The sequence below is a fragment of the Leucopleurus acutus genome (assembly GCF_964270905.1).
Source record: "Leucopleurus acutus genome assembly, chromosome: 10".
NCBI lineage: Eukaryota > Metazoa > Chordata > Mammalia > Artiodactyla > Delphinidae > Leucopleurus > Leucopleurus acutus.
Genome location: NC_139153.1, coordinates 34,586,080 through 34,611,906, shown reverse-complemented (window position 1 = coordinate 34,611,906; position 25,827 = coordinate 34,586,080). Strand labels below are relative to the sequence as shown.

Sequence of the window (25,827 nt, the reverse complement as noted above, 5' to 3'; positions counted from 1 at the left end):
ACAAAGGAACAGATAAAAGGTAAGAAATGCAGCTTTGGAAGCAGATGCGGTTTATTAAAAAGAATCCCTGGGACTGTTTAGTCCCCAACTGAGATTACTCTGAAGGAACAGAGCTCTAGGGTGAATGATCTTCAGCTGTAATTGTAATACTCTGTGGATAAAAATAGTTAAGCATTGTGAAAAATTAATCTGCCTGTGACAGTAGTGCATTTAAGATGATTAGAGTTATCTGGAGAGCCTTAGGCAGGGAATCGCCAGCTCTTTGCTCTTGCCTGCTCTAAGCAGTGACATTCAAGGAGGGTTTCAATGTTTTGTTATAGGATCAATTGGTGAGAGGGGGAGGGGGGATAGTGAGAGAGTTCCAAGGGGACTTTGTGGATCTGAGAACCTGTTGCTGGGGAGGGGATGGTAAATTGCTGGCAGAAGGGTCGTCATTAATCCTTTCTGGAGCCCCATAAGGAAAGTGATCTTCCATTCTAGGGGTTATTATCAGACCGAAGCTAACAATTCTTGTATTCTCACTATGCACCAGACGCTGTGCTCTATCTGACTTTATCATCCCAGCTTTTACAACCAAGCAGAGGGAGGTTAAACGCTGGATTCTAACCCTGAGCCCACCATTAGTCTGTGCTGCCTCTTGACTCTTTCAGTGGACTAAAGGAACAGGAAAAGGGTAATCTTTCAAGCAGTACTAAGGCAAACCTAAGAGACACAAAACAAGGAGCACAAAATGCTGTAGCTGGGGCTTGCTGGACAGGGAGAAAGGAAAGGAGTTGCAGAGTCAGGCTGGGCTACCCATGCAGGGTAGGGCTTTGCAGGAGTCACTGGGGCATTTTTGCCCGAAAACCTGCAGGAGAATATTGTGTCTGTGGTACAGCAGCATGGATCCACAGCATCCTGACTGCTAGATATCCCCCCAAATTGCCTGGTACCCTGGGGAAGGACCCTAGTCACAGTGCGGAGATGGTAGAGACCTAACAGTACGTAAAGGGAGTCCTCGCTCTGACTGTACCCCATGAAAATAGGAGGTCCTCAATCTATCAGCCAGGACTTGGTCCTAGGAACAGAAGCTACTCTAAGTATTCCAAGTATAAAGGACTTGAATACAGGGAATAAGAAGCTTTTATGATCACTGAAGGGTGGAGAGATGTGGGTCAAGAAGCATCCATGCAGATGGCTCTTAAGAATTCACATGGGAGCTGCTTCAAACTTCACATCTGCCAGCACATCTGCCTGCAACTGCCTCCAAAGCCACATGGCATCTGTCTCTTTGCTGCCTCTAAAACTAGTTGACAACTCTCTAGTTGACAAACCCTAATCCAGAGCCACAAATGGAGGAGATTCTGGGAAATGCAGTCCTAGCTTTTCTTCTTCAGTGCAGGACAGGCCTCCTAAGGAGGAGGTGGTGATGTCAACTTGAATATCACCCACCAATACCCTGGAACTTCCTATGACCTCAAGTTACGATGGCATTCTATTTGTACCGCTATTCACCACCACCACCACCCCCTCCCCCCGCCACCAACAAGCCCACTGTTTTTTGGTTGTCTTGATGATGGGGTAAGATAAGAAACTTTTAACCTGGGAAAGTTTAGGTATGTGTGAGCCTAGGGTCCATTCCAGGTGACCTCCTGAGATCCCAACAAGCTAAGTGGTTCTCTCACTGTATCAACTCATACCCTGGCTCAGTAAAAACTGTAAGATTCTTGATAATTGCCCATGACAAGAAATGAGAATACTCCTGAAAGGTTAGCAACCAGGCCCTTCATGCAGATGCACGTGTTTGCCTTCTTCATTATCCAGTGTGGTTACTGAGAGCAGTTAAAGGGCTTTGAGTGTTCACCTGGTCTAGGAAAAGGTACCATGTTTCCTGTAAAGTTTCTACTATGAGCCCCAGCATGGTCATGCTGACCTGGCACCACTCGACGATGGCCATGGTTGCGTGGGGAGCTGCATTGGGTAGATGGTGAGGCTCCCTAGGAAGGAGTACCAGGATTCATTAGTTATTCTTGACATGAAGTCAGGAAGGGCAGCACGCATGCCACAGATTTGCCTTCCATGTCAGTGATTGGATTTGCCTGCAAGGAGGTACTTATGTGATGAATCTCTGTACATAAAGATAAGTTGTCCATCTCCCATCAGAAGGAAACACCAACCTAGACTACGGCTATATTTGTCAGGCTGCCATCCATTGCAAGCAACAAAAATCAAACTCGACGTCGCTTTAAGCAAAATCAGTAAATTAAAGGAAGTTAATTATTTGATTGGTTGGGGTGGGTGGAAGTTCATTGTTCCTTAACTAAAAAGTCCAAAGCTATATCTGGCTTCAGATACAGTTGGATCCGGGGCTCAGCTGAAGTCACCAGTATTCTTAGTTTCTTGTTTCACTTGTCTTTGTGTCAGCCCAGTTCTCAAGCAGACCCTCTTCATGCTGTGCCTCCAGCACTCATCTGATCAGCTTGGCAGACTCGGTGGAGAAAAGCCTCCTCTTGCCTGAAAGTTTCAGTTCAAAGTTCTGGGGCTGGCTCTCACTGGCAAAGCGTGGGTAGATGGCCATCACTATAACGGAGGAGGGGAGGGTGCATTCCTGTGCCTGTGGAGTGGGGGGCAAACCCTATGCAAACCATATGGACTGAAATTGGAGGCAGGACATGTCCCTAAAGGAAATAGTGTGGGTGTGGGTAAGGGGAGTGGGGCTCTTCAACCCCTCCCCCAAAAAAGGGACATGCATGCCCAGCTGGCAGAAGCAACAGCTGTATGTTATTCCAGCCCAGCTGGAGTTAGAATCAGTCTGGGCCATCTCTGAATCATCTCAGTCAAGTTGCTAGCTTCTTTGGACTTCTAGTTACTCATTTGTGTAATAAGTAGGTTGGGTTCAATGGTCCACTCCACCATTCCAGCTCTAAACTTGTGCTAATCTGTCCATCTATGCCACAACCAAATGGACTGCACTGGGATCAGGGTCCATTAGCAACATTCTCAGCAAGTGGATGGGTTACTTATTTCAGGCCTCCTTGTGCTGTAAAGCAGCAAAAAGCAGCCTGAAAAATCTCCCAATGTTTTTGGTCGGGGTCTGAGAAAAGTTCAGAGTGGGTTTTGAAGGGACACACTCCACAGAAGCAACCGTGGTCTCTGCCACAGACACATCCATCCTACTGGATCCTAGATAGAAGATTCTTTTGCCTGCAATTCTCTTGGAAAAAGGGCCCCCGCCAAACTCATCTGGTGTGCTGTGCTCTGGGTAGAAGTAGTCGCTTTTATGGGGCATTATTCATGTCTAGTCTACCTGAGGGCCACCTCTAATAATGTTTCTCTAGCTATTAAAGGCTTTATCACGCATGACGCCTCTCCAGTATTTTTCTTTAGGGGAAAAGAAAAAGATTCCTCTTGAAGTTTACCACCTCCAGCGGCAATTTGCTGCCCATTTCAGGGCCATGTTAAGTGGTTGGCACCTGAAAAAAGGGCAGTCTTTTTCTTTTAAGTGCAGCCGGAAAATGGGAGTCATAACTGAAAGTAGGGAACCGGGAGAAGTATTTCCATGCGGCTGAGGTAGCTTTCTTGTTTTGTTGTGAGCTGGCAAACTTCAACATGCTCAAGCAGTGTTTTGTCAAATTTCTTAAATGCTGAATGTGGCACTGTCCCAAATGAATGTAGATGTTATTTTAGTGCTAGGAGAGATTTATTTTAATGTACAGATGCAGCCACTACAAAGGCCCCTTTTAATCTACTGGGAGCTCTGTTCCTTGCTCTTTTACTCTGTGCAACCCTCCTCCCCATTCTAGGGAAAACTGGTATATGCTGTGAAATTGCAGAGTATTCCCTCCTTCCCTCTTCATCCCCCAAGGCAGTGACATAAGTGCTGACAATAATTAAAATTAAAATGCTTTGTGAAAGAAAAAGCAATTTGCAGGGCTTCATTCCCTTGCACAGCCTGCCTGGAATTCAGAGACAACACTGCTTGATAAAAGAAAACGTACCAGCAACACAGCCCACTTGCCCAGCTCCACACTCAAGCAGAGCAGCCCCAAGAGAAGCATTTCTTTATTTAGGAAATGTTTCCTAGATAGACAGGAAGCACAGAAGGAGCTGTTCCTTTACTGCTCACCTCCAAGATGGGAAATCCATCCATTGAGCTGAGCCTCAGGTACCAATATCTTGCACCTTGGTGGAGGCCAAAATAAACAGGAAGGGAAGCACAGAGGAAGCCATGGGGACATGTGAGGTTTGGCCCAGCCAAATCTATGCTTTCAAGGCAAGACGAGAGAGGGGAGCTACAGACAAAAGCGACGAGTTTGAGGGGGTGGGGGTGGGGGGCGCATGTGGTTGGGGGCTGCTCACCAGACTCACTGGCAAAGGAGAAACTGAAGCCAGGACAGTTTTCAGTCCTATCTTACCCAAGGATCCCTCTTCATAATAATTTGGAATATTCCCTTTACTATCCCAAAATGAGATGCATAGAAAATATAACCTGTTTCCCTACATGCTGCCCCCCCCAAAAAAAATCTATAGAATGCTCCCACTATGATATCAAGAAATAAAAGGAGAGTAGTTTATAGGAGGATAATATATATTTTAGTGTGTAAATGTTTGGGCAGAACTATAAGAAGAGACAGAACGAAGAGGCCAGAAGCTTGCACAGAATTTCTGTAAATGCAATAGCTGCTGTATGGGCCTCTCAACCACAAACCGTGCCTCCTTGGTGATGGGATTCTCTGAAATAGTCAAGTTTCAGGCAAAACAGAGTGTATTTGTCTCTCTCTTTCACAGGACTGAGGTTACATTTTTAGAAATTTTCACGTGCAAGACATACTTTGTATTTAGATGTAGAACAGAATTCAGTTCAAGGCCCAGCTATGGATCGTGCTTTCCAAGCACATCAATACCAGGCAGAGCACTTGAAGCCCTGAGGGGCATGGAACCATTCTTTGTTGGGGTCTGTCTTGTGAATTGTAGGCCTTCCAGTTACTGTAACAATCAAACTACAAACTTCCAAAACAGTCCCCTAGGGGGTGATGCAGCCCCATGGAGAAGCATGTAGGAAAATGGGCAGCAGGCTCCTGAGTCAGGCTTGTGGTCTCTAATCCCAATTCCATCCGGTTCTAGCAGTTGTGTGGCCCTAGTTAAGTCACTTGACCGCCTGCAGCTTATCTTTAAAATGGAAAAAACATCTTCTCTCTGAGATTGCTGAAAAGTTAAGTGGGATAATGTTAGTTGGGTGCCTGGCCCACAGTGTGTGCCCTGTGTGTCCTCTATTATTGGGACCAGCTCCTGCAGCCCTTCATGTCCTGGGCCGTTTCTTCTGTCTGTTTTCTGCTTCCTTAGAGACAAAGGCTGTTGTCTCTGCTCTGAGGTGGGTACGGGTTTCCTTTGGGCCACTGCCTTGTTTCCAAGGAGGCTTCTCTCCTGTCTTCTTTCTTCAGAGAGGGGCAGCAAGCATGAAGGCCTGGAGGCATTGAAAGATGCCAGGAGCCTCTGAGGAACTCTTTTTGCCCTGCAGGAAACTGATCAGTTCACAGGAGTTGGAAAGAAAAATTAAAACGTAAAGCAAAATGTATGAGAAAATGTGTAGATTTACCAGTCTCATAGTAAGCAAAGTGTTAGTCTTTTCTACAGGGATAGGCTCATTAAATACGTATTCTTTTTGAGTAATTTTAGGTGACTCCCTTTAGCTCATTCATTTAGATATTTGTTTTTCAACGTCTCTGAAGTCATGAAGATCTGGGTTCAAATCCTAGTTCCTCCAGAGTCCCTCTCAGCTTCTAAACCATGTGGTCGACCTCTAGGTTGACCACTCAGAAACCTTCGTATCCTCAGAATTAAAACAGAGGTGACAGTGACAGTATCTAGCTGTGAGGATTTTATCGAATCTTCAGATTTTACAAACTCTCAGCAGAGCTGCAGATGTTCTGGGTAGTTGTGATTACATCAGGTCCAGCTTGTTTAACTTTTAGCAAAAAAGAGGAAACGTTCCACAGTGGTTTGAAACCCAAGGTCCTTGCAGGTGACATGGAATCTACAAGGAGTCCAGGCCAGGAAATGAAATGAATCTGGGGCCTGTGATAGAGGGTTGGCAGCACCTTAGATTGGTGAGTGGTGCACAGTATATCAGTCTTGGAAAAACTATGTGGAGACTCAGCTACACGTCAGTGCCGTGCACGGCATCCTCATTCCAGCCCAAGGTGGCCCTAGAGTCAGTCAGCAGCCCCCTGGGCCTTACTGACAAGCCAGCAGGGAGCCTCGGGCTGCGCCGTCTGTCTGCAGCCTCTGGCAGCAGTAGCAGGGCTAGCGGAAGCCAAGTTCCAGTGTCCCAGGATAGGAGCAGGGAAGGCTGACACCTACGAGGACGTCCTGGTGCAGGTCTTTCCTCCAGGCCGCCACATCTCTGGCTTCCCTTTCCAGTCAGATCTTCTTTCCCATGCAGTCAGTTTAGGGGCTGGAGGCAGGGTGGAGAGGGGAGGAACTCGCCCAGTTCCTCCATTTTGGCAGTTGCCATAATGTCCTTCCAGCCCTGAGATTCCTCTGGGCCTCAGCTTTGGAGACTCGAGTTCCTCTGTGCCTCCCTTCGCCATGGCCCTAAGCATGGAATGCTTTAGATGAGGGAATGGAGAAGAGCCAGGGTGTGCCAGGAAACTCTGGGAAGAATGTTGGTAACAACTGTCTTTCAAAGTGTTATCCCTCAAAGAAAGCACAAGAGGCAACTGATTAACTGCCTAGTGCCTGGAATATAGTGCATTTGCTTGTTCATTCATTCGTTCAGTCAGTCGGCCTTTACTGAAGGCTACTGGGTGCCAAGGAACCTTTGGAGAAAGAATAATTGCCTGAGTTGAGGGGCATCGAGGTCAGGCAGCCTTACTTACCACTGAGGCCTGTCTACAGTGGTCTCTACCCTGCTGAGAGGGATTTGGACTTCCTGCGAAATCAGAGAAGGAAGCACCCACCCTGTCTCCACAGCCCACCCTGGCCCCGCACAGGAACATGACCAGTGCAGTCTGTTCTGAAAGCCAGTTCAGGAACCCAAATGAGAGACTCAAGTATTGCCAAGTATGTGTTTGGGAGCAATTGTTTAATGACAGAAAATGGTTTTTCCATCCTCAACATCTGCCTGGTTAAATTATGGGACAAAACTGGCATCCTTCACCCCATGGCTAATTCCCAAATATTCCAAGCTCTTGAGAGTCCAAGAGGTTGGAGGGGAAAAAAAGGCTTGATTACTCCAAAATGCTGTTCACCCCTCTCGTACTTCCCATTCCCTTCTGCCTCGCTGCTCAAAAACACATTGTGTGCAGCTATTGTGGGAGGACCTAGTCCAGGTTTGCCATGGCCGAACACGTTACCACCCAGGTATTTGGCTTTAGAATGGGGGTCTAGATGGTGAGAAGGAACCAGGCCCGATGGTGTGCTGATCTTGTCTTTGCAGGCTGCCTTCCCGCATGAGCACACTCAGAAGCACATGGTCTTCCCAGGGCTGTTTCTGTTGTTCTCGTCCTTTCCATGTCAAATGAAATGGAGGCACTGGATAGAGACTGAGATAATGGCCTTGTTGACCCACCATCAAGAGGGCAATTCTGGGGCTTCCCTGGTGGCGCAGTGGTTGAGAGTCTGCCTGCGATGCAGGGGACACGGGTTCGTGCCGCCGTCTGGGAAGATCCCACATGCCACGGAGTGGCTGGGCCCGCGCATCCGGAGCCTGTGCTCCGCAACGGGAGAGGCCACAACGGTGAGAGGCCCGCGTACCGCAAAAAAAAAAAAAAGAGGGCAATTCTGCTTCTGAGGAGCTATCCCCAGAATGCTCACCAGATTTTGTTTGAACCTCCCTGTTAGGCCCTGCTTGTTGTCTGATAGAGACTAGGGAAGTGTACCTTCTTCACTTGCACTGGCCATGCAGATGGTCTTGGAGTTTTCTCAGACACTTCACGCTTATTCCCAGCTTGGGGTTTTGCATGTGGCCTAAAATGCTGTCTCCACCGTCCCTCTTCACCAGGTCACTAGGTCCTCATGAATTCCTACTCATCCTATAGGTTCTCCCTCTTTATTGACTACTTCCCTAATACTATCTTAAGAGAACAGTAATTCCAAGACATGCCTGGTGAGCAGACAAACATGTTTCATGAAATAATTCATTTACAAGCAAAATGAAAACATGCTGAAATTTACCAAGCTAAAATGATGGGCCCTTGAGGTGGAAAAGATGGACAGTGTCTGGCAAGACACAGATGAGATTGATGTGCCAGTGGAAAAACTCAGGGTTCCAGGCTTCACTCAGCCAGGAGGGATTAGAAACAAGACTGCACCTCACCATCCAATCCCAAGTGCCCTCTGCTGAGTGGGAGTCCATCATCTCTCACCTGATTCGATGAGTGCTACCAAATCCTAACCAGCCCCTCACACAAACTATACAGCCCACTACCTCCACCTGCAGATATTTCCAAAGCGTGGATCTGTTCACATCTCACATTCATCCCTTGCTGAGAACCTTTTCATGGCTCTTCATTTCCCTCAGGACAGAGCCCAAGATACCTGGATGGCAAAGGTAGGTCTCCTGAGAGAGAAAACAGTCTGAGAATAGTTGACATCGCCATCAGCACAGCATCAAACCGCCGGGTCATTCCTTTGACCTGTATCATAAGTGCCTACCTGGGCTGGGCACTTCTCTAGGTACAGAGAATATAGGTGTAAACAAACAGCCTCTGCCCTCCAGGAGCTTAACGCTAGCTAGGTAGGAATAAAACACAGTAAATAATACATAATATAATTTAATGCCAAATACAGATTAATGCTGTGATAAAAATAAAGCCGGTTTGACTATTGACAAAAAGACCATCGGAAGAGTCCATAGACCAAGCAAAATCAGGTTTATTCCCTAGCTCAGTGAGGGAGAACACCGCCCTGACAGGGTCTTACGAGTGTCCAAGAAAGGGTAGTCAGGCAGGTGTTGATAGGGTTCTGGGGTCTGGGTGGGTCTTCAGTGTGGGGATCTGATCGGGATTGGGTTCCTTTAAGAATGGTGTACCTCTTGAGTCTTGATAAATCCAGAGTTGTTTGATAAGTGAGCAGTTTCTGTAGTTGAGCCCTCTCTTGTTCTTGATCAGTCTGTTGTTCAGATAAGTTGATTTAAGGGAAGTTTCTCAAGTAAATCATAAAGTATTTTTACTGGTTTATAGCCTTATCTTTCTGGGCAAGAATTTTCTGTAGTAAACAGTAAAATCACAAAAGTCATGCTGATGGAGGCGACCTTGGTTTCCAGTCCTGATATTTCACTGCAGAACACAAGCTATCTCAGTGCTCTCAGGGCTAAACATGCAACAGAGGTCACCCCAGCTTATTGCCTGGGATGTGCCACGTGACTCTCAGTGTAGGATTGCCAGATTTAGTAAATCAGAAATTTTTATCTGGCAACCCTATCAGAGTGCTGTGAATTTTTCAATGAATTGTCTGTATATTAATTCTAGATTTTCAGCTTCTCCTGCAGCATCAGAATAACTTGCAGGATCCAGAAGATATTCCCACAAGGCATCAGCTGAGCTGAGATGCTCACTTGACACCAGCACAGGGTGGTCTCTCATTCACCACAGTTCCCACCCAGTCCTGGAGGGATCTGAGTTTTGGGGGGTCTGAATGGACTCAGAATCCCTAGGATGAGCTGGGTGTGCTTGGACAAGTCCCTTTCCTTCTCTGTGCCCTGGAATATAAGCTGGAGAATCAGAGTAACTGGACACCCTCCTCCAGCTCCGTGAACTGTCCATGTGAATTTTTTTTTATTGACGAATATTTGATTTACAATATTGTGTGAGTTTCAGGTGAATAGCAAAGTGATTCAGTTATATATATATATTTTTCAGATTATTTTCCATTGTAGGTTATTACAAGATATTGAATATACTTCCCTGTGCTAAACAGTAAATCCTTGTTGCTTGTCTATTTTATGTATAGTAGTTGTTTGTATCTGTTAATCCCGTACTCCTATTTTATCCCTTCCCTTCCTCCCTTTCCCCTTTGGTAACCATAAGTTTATTTCCTAGGTCTGTGAGTCTGTTTTTTTTTTTTTTTTTTTTTTTTTTTTTTTTTTTTTTGCGGTACACGGGCCTCTCACTGTTGTGGCCTCTCCTGTTGCGGAGCACAGGCTCCGGACGCGCAGGCTCAGCGGCCATGGCTCATGGGCCTAGTCGCTCCGCGGCATGTGAGATCTTCCTGGACCGGGGCACGAACCCATGTCCCCTGCATCGGCAGGCGGACTCTCAACCACTGCGCCACCAGTGAAGCCCTGTTTCTGTTTTGTATGTAGATTCATTTGTATTATTTTTTAGATTCCACATATAAGTGATATCATATAATATTTGTCTTTCACTGGTTGACTTCACTTAGTATGATATTCTCTAGGTCCATCTCTATTGCTGCAGATGGCAATATTTCATTCTTTTTTATGGCTGAGTAGTAGTCCATTTTGTGTGTGTGTGTGTGTGTGTGTGTGTGTGTGCGCCACATCTTCTTAAACCAAATCATCTGTAGATGGACACTTGGTTGTTTCTATGTCTTGACTATTCTAAATAGTGCAGTTATGAACATTGGGGTGTGTGTATCTTTTCGAATTAGTGTTTTCTTTTTTTCTAAGTATATACCCAGGAGTGGAATTGCTGGATCATATGGTAGCTCTATTTTTAGCTTTTTAAAGAATCTCCATACTGTTCTCTGTAGTGGTTGCACCAATTTACATTCTCATGTGGATGTTTTAGTGCTGCTTTGCATTGAATACAGTCATCAACATCCAGCTCAGAGGTGTTTGGCAAATATATGTGACCATTCTATTATGGGTTTTGAAATGTTTGGAAATATGACCCCTGATTTTGTTATAATCTCTTTGGTAACTGTTATTAGGTGGTGACCTAATAAGAAATTATTAACTGGGGAGCTATAATTTGGAAACTTATAATTTTCTTAATGGACATTGATTTGCGTAACCCTGATTAAAATACAATGAAGGCTGAGGCTTATTAAATGTTTTATTCTGAAAGTTTGAAAGGATGGGAATTGACTCTAAAAATGTACTGGCTTGAAAACCTTATTGAAATAATATTATTTGAAGAGTTTTGTGAGCATAAAATGATCTGACAAAAACTATTCGATGCCAGCTTCAGTGGCCTCAGAAAGCTGAGGGAATATAGGTTTCTTCAGATGAAGTCTGGAAAAATGCTTCCAGATTACCTCAGGGGTGAAAAGAAAATTATTATTCCATTCCACAGCCCTGCTAATTCTTTTCAACATTGATTCTGTCAAGTAATTAGAATCTAAATGGAGGAAACATTCATAATTGTCATTTATTATACTTTACCAAAGGTGACTGCTCCCAAGAAGCTCTGACAGGACAAAAACAAAGTGACTACAAAAGAAATGTGTAGGCAAAGGGATCAGGCCTTCCTACACACACATTCCCGGAAGCCAGTCACAGACAGTGAGTGGGGATGGTTCCAGATTAAAACAGACCTCTGCAGCTATGAGTCTTCAAAGAAAATCTTCTGCTATCGCGTTGTCAATCAAGCGATAATGAGTCCTGTTTCCCTCCCTCTCTCTCACCACAGACATATATCATGTAGCTCTTTGTTACTTAAAAGCATGTATAAGAAAGATTACCCCCCCTCCACCCCAATACCACAGGGTATACTTCAGAAGTGAAATATGCAATCGGTGAGGGGTTTATATTTAAAATGCCTCCTCCCCTTTTATCATTGTATTTCTTCACTCGGCATAGGGTAAAATATGAGGTGTGCCTGCTCCTGTGAGAATGTTTTCTTTTTCCCCTAATTTCTGAAATAATACCATACCTTGGAGATTAGTGTTCAGGCTTTACCAAGATTATAATAAACAAATAGTGGCTTTGATCTAAATATTTTTCAAAAGGTTGTTGCTGATCATTCTCCCGTCCCTATAATCTTTTAAGAAAGCCTTTGGACTTGCCAGTCTGACACCCAGGGGGGCATAAATGCAGCTGCCTTTTCTTCCCCCTCGTCTCCATGAGGATACTCTGTTCTCAGTTTCGCCCAAATTAGTCCCAGGATTTCAGTTGTGTTTTTTGTCCAACATTCCATCATGCAAATCATTAAAATCTTCACATGAAATATTTAACAGATGAGTTATGTCATAATTCACATTACAGTTTTAAACTGTTATTCATGTGGTAAGTCATTTATCCTGGACATTAGCAGACCCCTGGAATGGGCTTGTATTTGATGTAAGGAAGGTTAGAGTTCTTTTCCTCAGCGCTCCAGGACAGTGGCCTTTTCCCAAACCCCCAGTTAATCATGAAATATTCCAAAAAAGTGACATTCAGATTCATTGTTAGTTCTACTTGCAATTAACTATTTTGAAAACAAACAGAATAAAACATTTAAACAAATGTGGCTTGGCTAGCAGCTATTACAGTTGACCGTTAATTAAGGCAAGTTGTAATCCAAATGTGCCATGGCTTGTTACTGTCACTGCAAGCCATCATTGCTGTTGGGCACAAAGGAATGAAAATTCAGGGACTCTGTCAGAGGGGGGCTGAGGACAAGGTGGGAGATATTAACCCAGCTGTGTAAAAAGAGCCACTACCCTGCTTGAGAAATATGGCCAGAAAGGAGCTCATTTTCTAGTTGAGAAAATGTATGGCCAGCATGTACTTGTAGAATTTGGATTTTAGGAAAACTTGTTCCACTCCTAAGTGATGAAATACAAAGGAAATCCTTAGCATGTATTTTATTTATTAACTTATTAGAGTTTTATTTTCTCTAATAAGGAGAAGGTTTTCTACCATATTCCTACCCATGAATTGGAATTGGAATCTATTAGAAGAAAACACTCCTGTTTGTGGGCCAGGCCAGCCCAGGGGAGCCTGAGCACTGGAATGAAATAATTGTCCCCATGCTGCCAGCAGTAGCCAGTCAGTTGAGAAGCTTTGTGACCGGGTAGCCTGGCTGATGAGCACATGGAGCTGACGGTGACAGTATCAGGGACAAAACCCTCTTGGACTCTATACGCTGACCTATCTAACCTTGTCCTGAGTGTGCATGGATAATCACAATTCCAGAGGGGTGAGTGATGGGATTTGAGGAGTGGGGCACACCTTTCATTAACCCTGAAGGGGAAAAAATCCATTTCAAGCTTGCTCAGCTGGAAAGGAATCTTTGCCTTCTGTTTTCTGCTTCATTTTGCCAGTGCTCACGTGGCCTTTCCCCCCTTCTAAGGTATTATAATTTTGTAGAGTGTTTACCCATCAACATTACATCCTGAGGGACCTTGGTAGCAGTGGACAATATGGATTTATCGTGGATGAATCTTCTGTTCAGTGTCAATATATTGGCACAAAAGGTGTACTTGGTGGTGAAATACAAGCAAAAAGGATTAAAAACTCGGAACAAATCATCACATGAATGTTGACAACACTGTCAACCCTTTAGAGTGTTCTGATACACATCCTTTTATTTTGTATCATTTATCCCCATCCCACGAAAGTCCTGTTCAGAAGCTAGAGCCAGTGTGATTCTCTTTGTAGAGACAGAGAAGTGAAATGATGTACCCATGGGCACTCAGCTGTCTTAGAAACAGTGTTCACAACCAGAGCTCTTGATAAACACTTTCCTGGTTATAATTTGTTGATGGCGGCAGGATTGTTTTTCTGTCTCCTGGATGAGCTCTCTATGTGTATGTGAATATATCGCATGGCTGGAGAACTGGGCAAATGGAGGTAGGGGTGTTTTGTGTGAGCTTGCGTGCCAGGCGTGGTGAGCACTGTTTTACAAACCGGATTTGTGCTCCTAGGGGTAAGTTGCCAGTTGAGGCCAAGCCCACAGAAAATTATTTCTAAATGAATACAATATGAAAAAGTTATTTTATTTCTAATTTTACATGTAACATTGTTCTTTGGTGAGTCTCGGATTACACTTGAATGCATGTCTATTAACCTGATATGAGATGCATGCATGATTTCATCTTGAATGCATTTGAATATAATAGCACTGGAAATGTAATTTGTATTTTCAAATTTTATAAAGCAAAATAAATAAATCTTGAGGGTGGTAGCCACATTGAGCATATTGCATTGATTTCTTTGGGTTTCTCTCAAACTAATTACCATCTTCCCCTTGCAAATCCAGGTCTTCTCACACGGGCAGGTCTGTCTGCTCTAGATTCTCCACACCTAAGTCATCCTCATTTCTTTCACCTCCAGGTAGTGGGTAGCATGGGTGGGTCTGTGGGAAACGTTAACTTTCAAGGGACACCAGTGTCCACTTCCTCTCTGTGTTCCTTCCTGTTATCAGTGATGACTGTCCAATTAAACTCTCTGTGATGATGAAAATGTTCTGGATCTGTTGGGTCCAGTATAGTAGCCTCTAGCCTCATGTGGCTATTGAGCAGTTAATATGTGGCTAGTGCAACTTAGGAACTAAATTATTCATTTTATTTAATTTTGATTTAAATAGCTACATGTAGCTACTGGCCACCAATTTGGACAACATAGGACTGCAGCATGTGAGGTCAGCTGTTGGTCCCAATTCCAGTGCACTCATCACTGACATTCTGCAAATGAAGTGCCATTGTGTTTTGGGCTTGGATCATGCTCGACTCCGTCAGCTCTGAATATCCTGAAGTATGATCCTCTCTTCAGCGATTTAACTGCCCTCCCCAGGCCTCCATCCATGGCTATTGCATCCCTTATGTCTTCATTTCAATACATTCACCACCTGTCACGTATCTGGTTTCTGATAAACATTGGACGAAGAGAGGGAGGGGAAAAGTAGGTAGGAAGGAAGTTAGAGAGTTGGGGAAAGAGGAAGACTGGAAGGAAGATATTTCATGGAAGCTCTGTGGTCTGTATTGCTGAGCTGAAAATCTGTACTCAGGCATACTTTAGAGTATTGAGGTATGTTACGGCAACAGTAACCTGACTAATTCAAAGCAAATTATGAGGTGTCAGTGCTCCAGATGCATGAATATTTCATATGAAAGGCTCTATGGCTCTTTGGGATGACAATTCTCATAACGATGATTTTGCTGTTTTGTTGGTTTCCAAAGACCATCCTAGCATCTTAAGGTCATTGTCCTAGGAGGCTCACATGATATTGGCGTTCTAGGAAGGGTCCCCAGGGATACTTTTCTTCTGGGTCAGTTCTGCTCCTGGGAGGTGAGTAAGGAACCACCAGATGCAGTCATGGAAAAGGGACTCTGTCTCCATCCCTGTGTTGAAAGTTCCTAGCAGGGAGCCGGGGAGCCTTTATAATCAAATGGAAGTGAGGAGCACCGTGAACTCCAGGAGAAATATGTTGATGATTTTCTGGACTGTCTAAAAAATTTCAAACCCCAGGAATGGTGTTTTAATTTTCTGCATTCTCTTTGGGACTTGGGTTTCGCTAAAGCATTTTCAGTCCTTGTTTTTCTTATTAAATTAGCAGGATTGACTTGAATCAGAATATACCGTTATGGCTTGAAATGTTGAAAGAACAAAATAGACGGGCATGACAAATATCTCAGGTTCCATTTGGGATGTGTGGGGGATGGGAGAAGAGAGGAGGAGTTGTTGAAGTAATGATGATCTTTTTTCTGATAAAACTTGAAAACAGGAAAAATAAAACTGGAACAAAACAAAGGAAAATAGCAAGAGGAAGCTAAATTTCTGTTTGTGGAAGCTTGTATTTGTTTTTCTGAATAGAATTAGCCATAGGAATGCCCTTAAGCATTTTTGTTTGTTTGTGGAGGGGATTTTTTATTCTGGTTTTTTGGTGTTTGCTTGTTTGTTTGTTTTTTACTTTAAATCAATTTGTACTTAAGAGATAATTAGCCAAATGCACCCAGTGGCTGTGGCTGCCTGACTCACCTCACCCTCCTATCTCCCACTGTCCGGGCCATTTCCTAGTCCTTCCTGTTCAGGGCTTTCATTGCGGACCTTCTAAAATAAGATCTGAGGTCCTTTGACTTTTCTACTTAAATATCTTAAATGGCTCCTCAGACCCTAAAGCAGGTGTCAGCAGACTTATTCTGTAAATGGCCAAGCAGTAAGTATTTTAGGCTATGTGGGCCACTCAGCCTCTGTTGCAACTACTCAGCACTGCTGTTGTACCAGACAGTACGTAAACACATAAGGGTGCCTGTGTGCCAGTAAAACTTTATTGATAAAAAGAGGCTAAATTTGGCCCTTAGGCCAACTCTTGGCCTACAGGATACTCTTCAGGTGTGTTGGCCTGACATTCAAGACCATTTTCCATTTGACCTCAGCCTGCACAACCATCTCCCCCACTCACATTCTTTCAAGCCTCAGAAGACAGTATGGTCTTTGGAAAGGCTCCATCCTTTTGCCTGTGCTGTTTCTGCACTTGATTCTCATCTTTCCTCTGTTCTTACTTTTTCTATGAGTTAGATCTCCATGCTTTATCTTACACAAAGTTCTTACCGATTCCCCCAGGCCAAGTCTGCCCCATCCTCTGTGCTCCACAGTTCTCTGTTTAGGCCTCTGATGTTGCTTTTACCACGTGGCCACTCCCCACATAGACTCTGAGGGAGCATGTGGTCTCATTCCCCTTAGCACCCAGCTTAGAGCTTGGCATAGAAAGCGCCACTGAACAAATGGTCGTGAAATTGACCCACCAATGGGCTTGTGAATCTCTTAATCATAGAGAAGTATATTAACTTGTAGGTGAACGTACTACAAACCCGGAAGTGGGAAACCATGGGCCAGAGTTGCTGGAAGGGATGTGGGCAACAAAAAACACAGCCAGGGCAAAATGGAGCAGATCCATTATAATCAAGACTGTCTGGGAGTCCTTTGGCATCGACCTCATGGCCCAGACAGGGAGTGAGTGAGGAGTGAGGGAAGTAGTGTCTAGTTTAGGGCATCAGGACCAGGGAGAGGATGCAGCCTGCTGGAGGGAGATCAGAGAGAAGCAGCCTGCATGATTAATGGGATGGAGGGACTGACTCATGAAGCAAGATTAAAGCACTCTGAGGAGCTGGGATACAGACCGAAAGGGGCAGATGATAGCAGGCTGCAAGTATGTGAGATGGATAAACACCCAGGAGGGAGCAGCTAGCTTCATTAGAGAGGTGAAAACAGGGCCTCCATCAGAGAATGGGAAGGGTGCTCAGAAAGGGCATGGGTGACTGACAGGAGAACTCAGTAGACAATGGGTGGGCCAGGGGCAGCTCTGGGTTGCTGGGAATAGAAACACCATAGAAAGGTCACCGTGGGGTGACTCTCTCAAGGAACCCTCTGCTTTTATCCTGTTGTGTCTCGAAGCCTGCCGTGGCTGTTGACCTTGGCCTGCAGAGATACACACGGAGGAAGAGAGAAAACTCGTTTTCCTCCCTCCCCTTAGATACCAGTGACTGAATGTCACAACGGTTTTAAGGCCTTCTGCTCTGAGGTCAGCTTTCTCTCATCCCTCCCTATGTTTGGTAGAACCAGAGATACTTGCCTCAAGCCCCTTCTTAAGTCCAGGTCAGGCTCTTACCTCTGCCTGCTGGTGGATCTGACTAAAAACCCAGCCAGCACTTTGGTTTACAGCTTCCTCAGTTGGTTCGTCTCCAATAGGGATATGGATCGTCAGGCATTTGGGAAGACAAGATTCATTTGAAACTGCAGTGAACAGCGTTCAGGCTTCAATATCAGCCTCCTTCAGGTATTCTCTGAAATTTTCTCCGGGGCTAGGAAGAGCAGTTTATGCTATAGTCTGACCAAATGGCCCATATCGTGGTAGGTCCTCCATAGCCAACTTGTTATCTACAGTAAGGCCTGTGGAGTAGCCTAGCTCAACCCCAGCTGCACATTCAGATCACCTGAGGTGCTTTTTAAACATACCCATGCCTAGGCTCCACTCCCAGAAATTCTGATTTAACTGGTCTTAGTGTGGAGGGGGAAGGCACCAGGCATCAGAATGTTTTTTTGAAGTCCCCCAGATGGTTCTAATGTGTTGAGAACTGCCACTGAAAAACCTTTATTCGGGTATGATTATAATTCACACCGATGTTTATCTATCTATGTATTCATCCATCCATCTACTGACTACTATCACCTGAACAGTTTTTCTAAAAAAGCAATCATTTACCGGTGAGTCATCTATGTGCTTGGCACCTTGCTGGAGGCAGGGATCCAGTGGGGAGCAACAACATGTCCCTGTCGCTGGGGAGCTTGTGCTCCGGAAGATGGAAGACACTTTGGGTAAAGCGGGATGAACCCAGAGTGCTGAAATGGTGCATTTCAGAGTCTTCCATTCTGCATGTTACAGCCATGCTTAGCTCTAGTCTTACCCTAGAGTCTGACATTCTAAGTGCAAAGATAGAGGATGAGTCTCTCTAAGTGTACATATCCCAGTTAACTTTGAGTCTCAGGTCTTGCTCCAACAATTTGTTTAGGAAGTAGAAATGTACTTGGTACTTATAAGGGTAACAGCCCAAGACCTTCATAAATCTTCAAGTTCCGGAAGCCAGCAGAAGAATGTTTACCCAAGGTGGGAGTTGGTGGGGGGCACCTAACATGGTGGCCACATAAAAGTATATGGGTGAACTTGGTTTTTCTTTGTTGTTGTTGGTTTTTTTTTGGTAATTGTGTATCTCTTTTGATAGGTATTATTATGTAGATTGAAGTTACTGTAGGTATTTCAGCAAAAGAAAAAACATGTGGAAAGATGAGTAACAATACTGGTGGTATAAGGATATGGCAAAAATTGGGGAAGTTGTGTGCAATGGACTGAAGTTTGCAAAACCGCCCAGGGCTAAATGGTGTCCCTTGGGGAGTGCAGTGTTTCCAGCACAGAGTCTCATTCTTTGTTTCCATCTCCTCTAAAGTTTTCTCACCATCTGATGAGCTTTTTTCCCTGACTTGAGTACTTTGGAAAATGGTTTCAAGAGTTACTTTGTCTTGACTTCATAGAGAGAAATATTCTGAGCTTGTTCATTGCCTAGTTCTGAGGTTCCACCGAATTCTTCTTCCCAGAGTTTCAAATCACTTTCTTAACCTCTTCCATTTCTGCACATTTCTCTTACTAGAAGTAGCATCCACTGTTTCCTTAGGGAACTTTCCACAGACAAGCAAAGAACTATATAATTCCACCAGAGTTCCTGGGGAGAGAAGATCACTGAGATGTGGATGCTGGGGGACAGTTCAACAAAGTCACATCATGGCCAAGTGACTTGCTTCCAAACACCAGCCTCAGAACAAGTACTTTTCAAGTTTCATATCTCAAAAATATATGCAGAGTACACATTTTAGGCATGCAAGTTCCTGCAATGATAATTGGGAACCCTGAAATGGGAACCCTGAAGAAACCGTGATCTTCTGAATATCCTTCTTATTTCCATTCCTGTTTTCAGTTGTGCTGGGGAGGGTGGTGACCACAAGTATATGAATTTTAGAAACACTCAAGTAACATCTCTCCAAAGAGCCATCTGCACTGTGCTCAGTTTGTTCTGTCAAGAGTTCTATGAGTACAGGTAACCTTGAAAATTCCTTACCTGAAAGATAAAATGTTTTAGTTGTATGCTTCACTGTAAATTTAGTTTTTAAGTGTTCTTATCTGATATGCTTACATCAGCATCTTATCTTGACAGATAATTTTCAATGATAATCTTAAATAATTGTGTAAAGAGATCTCTAATGCCATGTTCTATTTATAATTTGTCCAAGCTGTAGGCATTCAGATGAAACTTGAATTTTTCCAAAGGAAGTTCTGGACTGCCAGCAGACAGGTAAGTTATAATCAGCATGTTGAAGCATTAGCGACACTGTTATTATACAGGTGTTCACATTTGAGTACCCGGAGCCTAAAAGTGCCAGATTTCCGATGAATATTTGTAAAATGAACTGCTGGGCTGCTCAGATTACCTTTCATTTCACTGCAAAGTAAAGGGCTGACAGCGTGTTAGACACCACATGCTGGGAAAGCAGGGAATTTGCTCCTACAACAGTTGTAATTGTGAGATCAAACTAGTGACCTTCTAAAAGAGAAGTGTTTCTTCTAAGTATTGGGGACTTTTGCAGATTTTCATAGTGACTTTCTTTTAATCTTGTGGTGCCCAATTACTTATTTGTGAATCTCTTTTGAAGGCTTTTGCATAACTAGGTTAGACTAAGCATGCCTTCTTTGGCCAAGGGCTTCTCTGCCTTGGATAATCTGGGAACATTCTTTACTTGCACTATACATTCTGTACTAAGTAATCTCAGTGGTATTTGTTCAGTAATTCAGTAGAAATGGCAACACATAATTTGCCTCCATCTGTCCAATTCTAAATGTTGAAATGGTATATCATTTCTTAAATGAAGATACTTTAGGATACTATGTACCAAGAACACAGACAGGAGTTTTAAAAAAAAGTCACTGGGGGTTAATTTAAAATTAAATGAATACATAATTATATTTCTTGTTACTCAAAGATTTGAGGGCTTAAAAAGACATCAATATTGAATGAAGCATAAATTAAAATGGACAACATAAATTAAAATGAAAAAGGGCCCTGTTACCCCAAAATTGTCTTTTTTAAAAAATAAATTTATTTATTTTTGGCTGCGTTGGGTCTTTGTTGCACGAGCTTTCTCTAATTGCAGTGAGCGGGCTGGCTTCTCTTGTTGCGGAGCACGGGCTCTGGGCACATGGACTTCAGTAGTTGTGGCACATGGGCTCAGCAGTTGTGGCTCACGGGCTCTAGAATGCAGGCTTGGTAGTTGTGGCACACGGGCTTAGTTGCTCCGGGGCATGTGGGATCTTCCTGGACCAGGGCTTGAACCCGTGTCCCCTGCATTGGCAGGCGGATTCTTAACCACTGTGCCACCAGGAAGTCCCCAAATTGTCTTTTATGTTACTGTTTAGAGCTAGTACTCATCCTAGAGAGTACATTCCCTTTGGATGAAATTTGGATGAAATTTACATAACAGGCTAGGACTTTGATAGGCTGTCCTTGAGTAACTAAGTGGCAGTCATAGCAGGTGCTGGTGTGTCCAAATGACACGTTTCCTTTTGTTTCCCCCTCACCCCACAGTGCGCCTCTCTGGATGGCAAATGCTCTATCAGCTGTGATGATGAGGTATGGTGGCCTCCTGGCCCTGTGTCTGCCCTAATCAAGCTGGGGGTGGCAGGGGCTGAGGCGGGTGGTGGTGGAGTGGCTGGATGACTAAGGGTGTTTTCTCACAGGGGGAATGTCTCACAGAGCCAGGTCTAACAGATTGCTCTGGACCAATCTCCAAAAACCCAAGGACATTTGCTTTGTTTCTTTCTTTTTCTTTCTTCTCCCAATCAGATAGTTTATGAGAGCTGGAGAAATGTGATGTAAATGTCCCACGAACAGCACTACTGGGACTTCGGCATTTTATAAAAAACGATACAAATTACTGCCATTTGAAACTCATATTACAACTCTCAAAGTTTTCTCCCCATATGGTACCTCTTTTCATCTTCTTAACTACCCAATGAAATGGATAGGAATATGTGACCCATTTTGCAGAGGGAGAAACTGAGGATCAGAGAAATAAAATGACTTGCTTAATTTCATGTAATAAGCCAAAAATCTAAGAGTTGAAAACTCAGAATGTTGCATTCTAGCATAATGCTTCCCTCCTACAACTCCCTTTCCCTCCCTTCTTTCTTTCTCTTTATCTCTCTCCCTCTCCCTCAATCTTGGGAGGAGGAATTTGAATTCCACACATGAGCAATAGAAGAAAAAAGATTACCACTGTCCTAAGTCTGTCCATCAGATTTAAGTTTTGACAGCATCCAATCCCATGTATCTTCTGCCCCACATTTTGGATCAAGCAGGTGTGAAGTGGCCTTTCACTTTGGCTTAGGCGGCCTTCCTCTCTCTGAGTCAACCAAACCATTAGTCAATACATAAACTGGAACTTATAAATGATCACACATTCATATTCCTTCTGGTTACCACAGGGATTAAAGAAATCCTAACCAAACGTAATTCTAACTCAGAAAACATAGATTAGAAGTATATTTCCAAAAAGTAGGTGAAGCAAAGACAAGTAGAGAAATATAAAGGGGAGTCCAGGGTGAAGCTAAAGTACAAAATGCTCAGTCCCCGAAGATCTGGCTGCCAGTTTAAAAAAATAAAATAAAATAATTGCTGTATGAGTTACTATCCAAAGAGTAAAAACTAATCAATCATCTTTTCAGCAAAACCCCAATTTTTCCTGACCATCAGATCAAAAATAATTTTCCTGTAGGAAAGAGTACCCTATGATGTTTTATGATCAACACCCTTTCAGTAAGTTTGGGGATGCCATTCATAGGATAGTCAAGTGGCTTCAAAGCTCTCCTCTGTCTTTGAGGCATTAATTGTCTTACTGGAGTGTTCAGCTCAAGACAACTCAGCTCAACAATAATATTGATTAATCAGTGTCACAAGGCCCTATGTTAAGCCCTTTACTTGTACAATTACTAATCCCTATTTGTGGTAAAGGAACTGAGGACAGTTGGTTGGTTAGTTGGGTGACTGGATGGATGGTTGGTTGGCTAGTGTGATTGATGGTGTTTTGGATAGTTGGGTTGTTTGATTGATTGGTTTCTAGTTGATTGGTTGGGTGGATGGATGAATAGTTGGTTGAATAATTTGATGAATAAAGTTAGAGGCAGTGTTCCTACAACCCACACTGCCTCTGTGCATTCTCATATATAGAAATAAGTGGAAATGGATTCCCACTTAGACTTCAAAACATACAATATATATTAGTTGTTCAGTAACTGATTTCACAGGTGGTCTAGCATAGTGGTTAAAGGTATAGGCTATGGAGTTAGAATAGCTTCAAACTGTGACTCTGACAGTAATAAGCCTTGCCTTTGTTTCCTCAACTATACAATGGGGGTAGAAACACCTACCTCACAGAGTAATGATGAAGATGAATGAGATAATATATGAAAACTGTATAGCACAGCTCCTGGCAAATGGTAAGCACTCAGTAAACATTAGCTATCAAACAAAAACGTCTGCAGACGTGTTCTTCCCTTAGAGTAGTGGCTCACCTGAACCTAAAACCTCAGACGGCAACCACATATACACTTCAGGCAATGACAGTTTCCACTTGGGCATGGCTTCCTCACTACTAATGATCTCCTTTAGCAGCCATTGGGATGGACCCCCATTCAAATATCATTTTAAAAGTTCACACACTTTGAAAATTAAGCATGGAATTTGCTGGATTGCTGAACTTGATCTGATGCTCATTTTGCACTTTGAAACTATCATCCATTTCCCATTTTGACTCTAAATTTTGGCTTCAGGCAAGCAGTTGACATCGTTTTAAATGGAAAAGCCAGGCCCCTTTCCATCCTTTCAGCAGACTCTTTCCACGTGTCATTCCCCTTTCATAGCTTTTAATTAAGTCTTTGAGGCCATGTCCCTCCACTCCTCGAACTGCCCTCGAGTGATCAGGTCCCCATTAAAAACAGCTGTGGGGGCTCATTAAGTTCACATGCTTCTGGCTTCTCCTCTGTACTGAAGACCTGGCCCAACTCCCACAGACTTATCAGACATGCTTTGCCTTGGATCCACTCCAGCCCCTCTGTCTCTCCCAACAATGGCCTCCCTGGGCCTTGGCTAGAGTGCCCTGGGCCAGTGGGTGGAGTCGGTATGGCCAGATGTCTTCCTGGCTTGTAGATCCATCTTCATGGAGGGCCTGGCCATGGGCCTGACTGACGACTTTAAGGAGCTCCATTCCACCCAAGGCGAACGTTAACTTCAGAACCTAAGAGGCAGCCTCTCACACACTCACTCATTCCTTCAAGACACGTTTACTGAGCCCTCCTTATGTGCCTGGTACCTCCAACACCCGGGGAGTCAATGGGAAGCAGAGTCAGAAATAGCCCCTGTCCTCCAGGAGCTAACTGGTTAGCAGGGGAGATGAGCGCACACACTTATCAGCTGACTTGCCTCCCCAGCCTCTTGCTATAAACTATGTAACAACTTCCCTTTCTGAGAAACTCAATTTGCAGCAGTAGGATACTTATAAAGAGGGCACACAGTAGGTAACCAATAAACATCATATGCTGAATAGACACAAGCACAAGTCCTTCAGGTACTCACTATGCACCTTGCTCTGTGCTCAGCAGTTTGTACTCACTGGCCTACTTAATCTTCTCACCACTCCTCTGAAATAGCTGTTGCTCTCTCCATCATTCGGATAAGGAAACTGAGACTGGGAGTGTTAAAAGGCTTTGCTCAAGGTCACACTGATAGCAAGTGTCAAAGTCTCCGATTCTCAAGCTAGTATCTTAGCCTCAGGTAACACAGGTAACCTTCCAGGTAACACAGGCGTGGTGCTGTGTTTCTCACCCCCAAGTACACTTTCTCCCCAGCTTTCCTTTCTATCTGTGACTGCCCAATTCCCATGGCCTGGTTTGGGGCTCTAAACCTCAGATATCTACCTGACCTGCCTTTGTGGCCTGGAATAGGACTTCTCTGAGCAATACTGAGTCATCAAGTAGTTGAGGAAAGATACCTTTTTAAAAAAAGACAACTTCTCTCACCTACTCTGTCTTTGTCTCTGCATTTTTCAAACAACCTCATCTTTACATGTTTTGTCACAGGTGGCTGTGGAGTGGTTGCTTACAATATCTGTCAAAACTTAGAGCTCCTGGTTTCCCCAAGCCCTTCAGCCTGTCAGTCTACCCTTGGGACAGGGCTCTGGGCAGACTCCTTCTGAGAGATACAAAGTAGCATAGTAGAAAGTAGCCTAGAGATACAAAGTAGCATAGTATCTAATTTGGGGCAGAAGTAGCATAGTGAGGGAAAGCTGAGAAAATATCTCCTCTATTTACTTTTACTGGAGGAGGGAGTATGGAGAAGGTGACTGGCCATTTATTGTAAAGAGACAGAGAAAACAATTTATCAGACTGGAATCTGGCTAATTCTGTCCTGTTTCATAACCCAGTACCCTGCTCGCTTTACTCCAGTGGCCTTACTCCATTCCACCATACTTCCCGATAATTTAATCAAGGAAGGTCTGTTTATGAAGTCTTTACAGAGACTAAATATACCTAACATGGCAATATTGTCTATAATGAAAACTAAATGACACCTTTCAGATTAAGGGACCCAATTCTACATCAATGACACAGCATCCTTGCTTCTGACCTGTGATTTTCTCAGTGATTTGTCAATCACAGTGTTGGCAATATCTGTTTCTTACAGATGCCTTCCCTCTGTGCCTTCCACACCAGAAGAGAGTAGGAGCAAAGGTGGATACCTGAGAAGTGAGTCTCCTAATGGCCAATCCAACCTTAATTCCACCCAGTGCTGGCCATTATAAGGAGCACAGAGGTCCTCATTTCCAAGAAATGAGGGTGGGGAAAGAAACAAACATTAATGGCAAATAATGAAACATTTCAGTGAAGCTTTGTCTCTAAATAAAGTGGAAATGGTGAAAATACATTTATTTTATTTAACGAATTTAAATTATAATTGCAGTCATACTCTAATTCTATAAACAAAGGACACATTTGGTTTGGGAGTAGGGAGTATAATATTTCTGATAAAATTATAAAAATCACAATGTAGAATCCTTCACTTTATATTTGATTTTCTCAGAGTGATCACAAGGAAGGTCAAATGTAGTGGAGTTTGATCAGTTGCCCCAGGAGCTTCTCTTAGTCCCTTGCTTTTGAAATTATTCTCTTCAGAAGCATCTTTCATGTTATCTGTGGTGATGTTTTCTTTCTTCATGTGTTACCTCTGACAGATGCTAATGTGCCAACGGCTTCCTGTGTGATTGGAGCTGATCTCCAATATCACTTTCATGGACTTCATGAAATATTGCCTCTTTCCGAAGATTTCAGTTGATTTTATAATCTGTTTGCTTTGTACTGTCTAATA

The 25,827-nt window shown here is 43.7% G+C and overlaps 2 protein-coding genes across 2 annotated transcripts in view; one reads left to right on the top strand and one right to left on the bottom strand.

The window, feature by feature from the left end:
• LRTM1 (leucine rich repeats and transmembrane domains 1) overlaps positions 1–1,936 on the bottom strand; it is a gene marked incomplete at its 5' end in the record, with an annotated part of 32,741 nt that extends 30,805 nt beyond the window's left edge. Inside the window, one exon of the mRNA XM_082847420.1 lies at positions 1,863–1,936. Coding sequence (XP_082703546.1) covers positions 1,863–1,936 — 74 coding nt within the window. The remainder of the gene's footprint in view (positions 1–1,862) is intronic.
• The window catches only part of CACNA2D3 (calcium voltage-gated channel auxiliary subunit alpha2delta 3), a gene marked incomplete at both ends in the record, with an annotated part of 784,748 nt that overhangs the window by 682,003 nt on the left and 76,918 nt on the right, over positions 1–25,827 (top strand). Inside the window, 2 exons of the mRNA XM_082847776.1 lie at positions 19,646–19,707; positions 20,995–21,039. Of these exons, the coding sequence (XP_082703902.1) occupies positions 19,646–19,707; positions 20,995–21,039 (107 nt within the window). The remainder of the gene's footprint in view (positions 1–19,645; positions 19,708–20,994; positions 21,040–25,827) is intronic.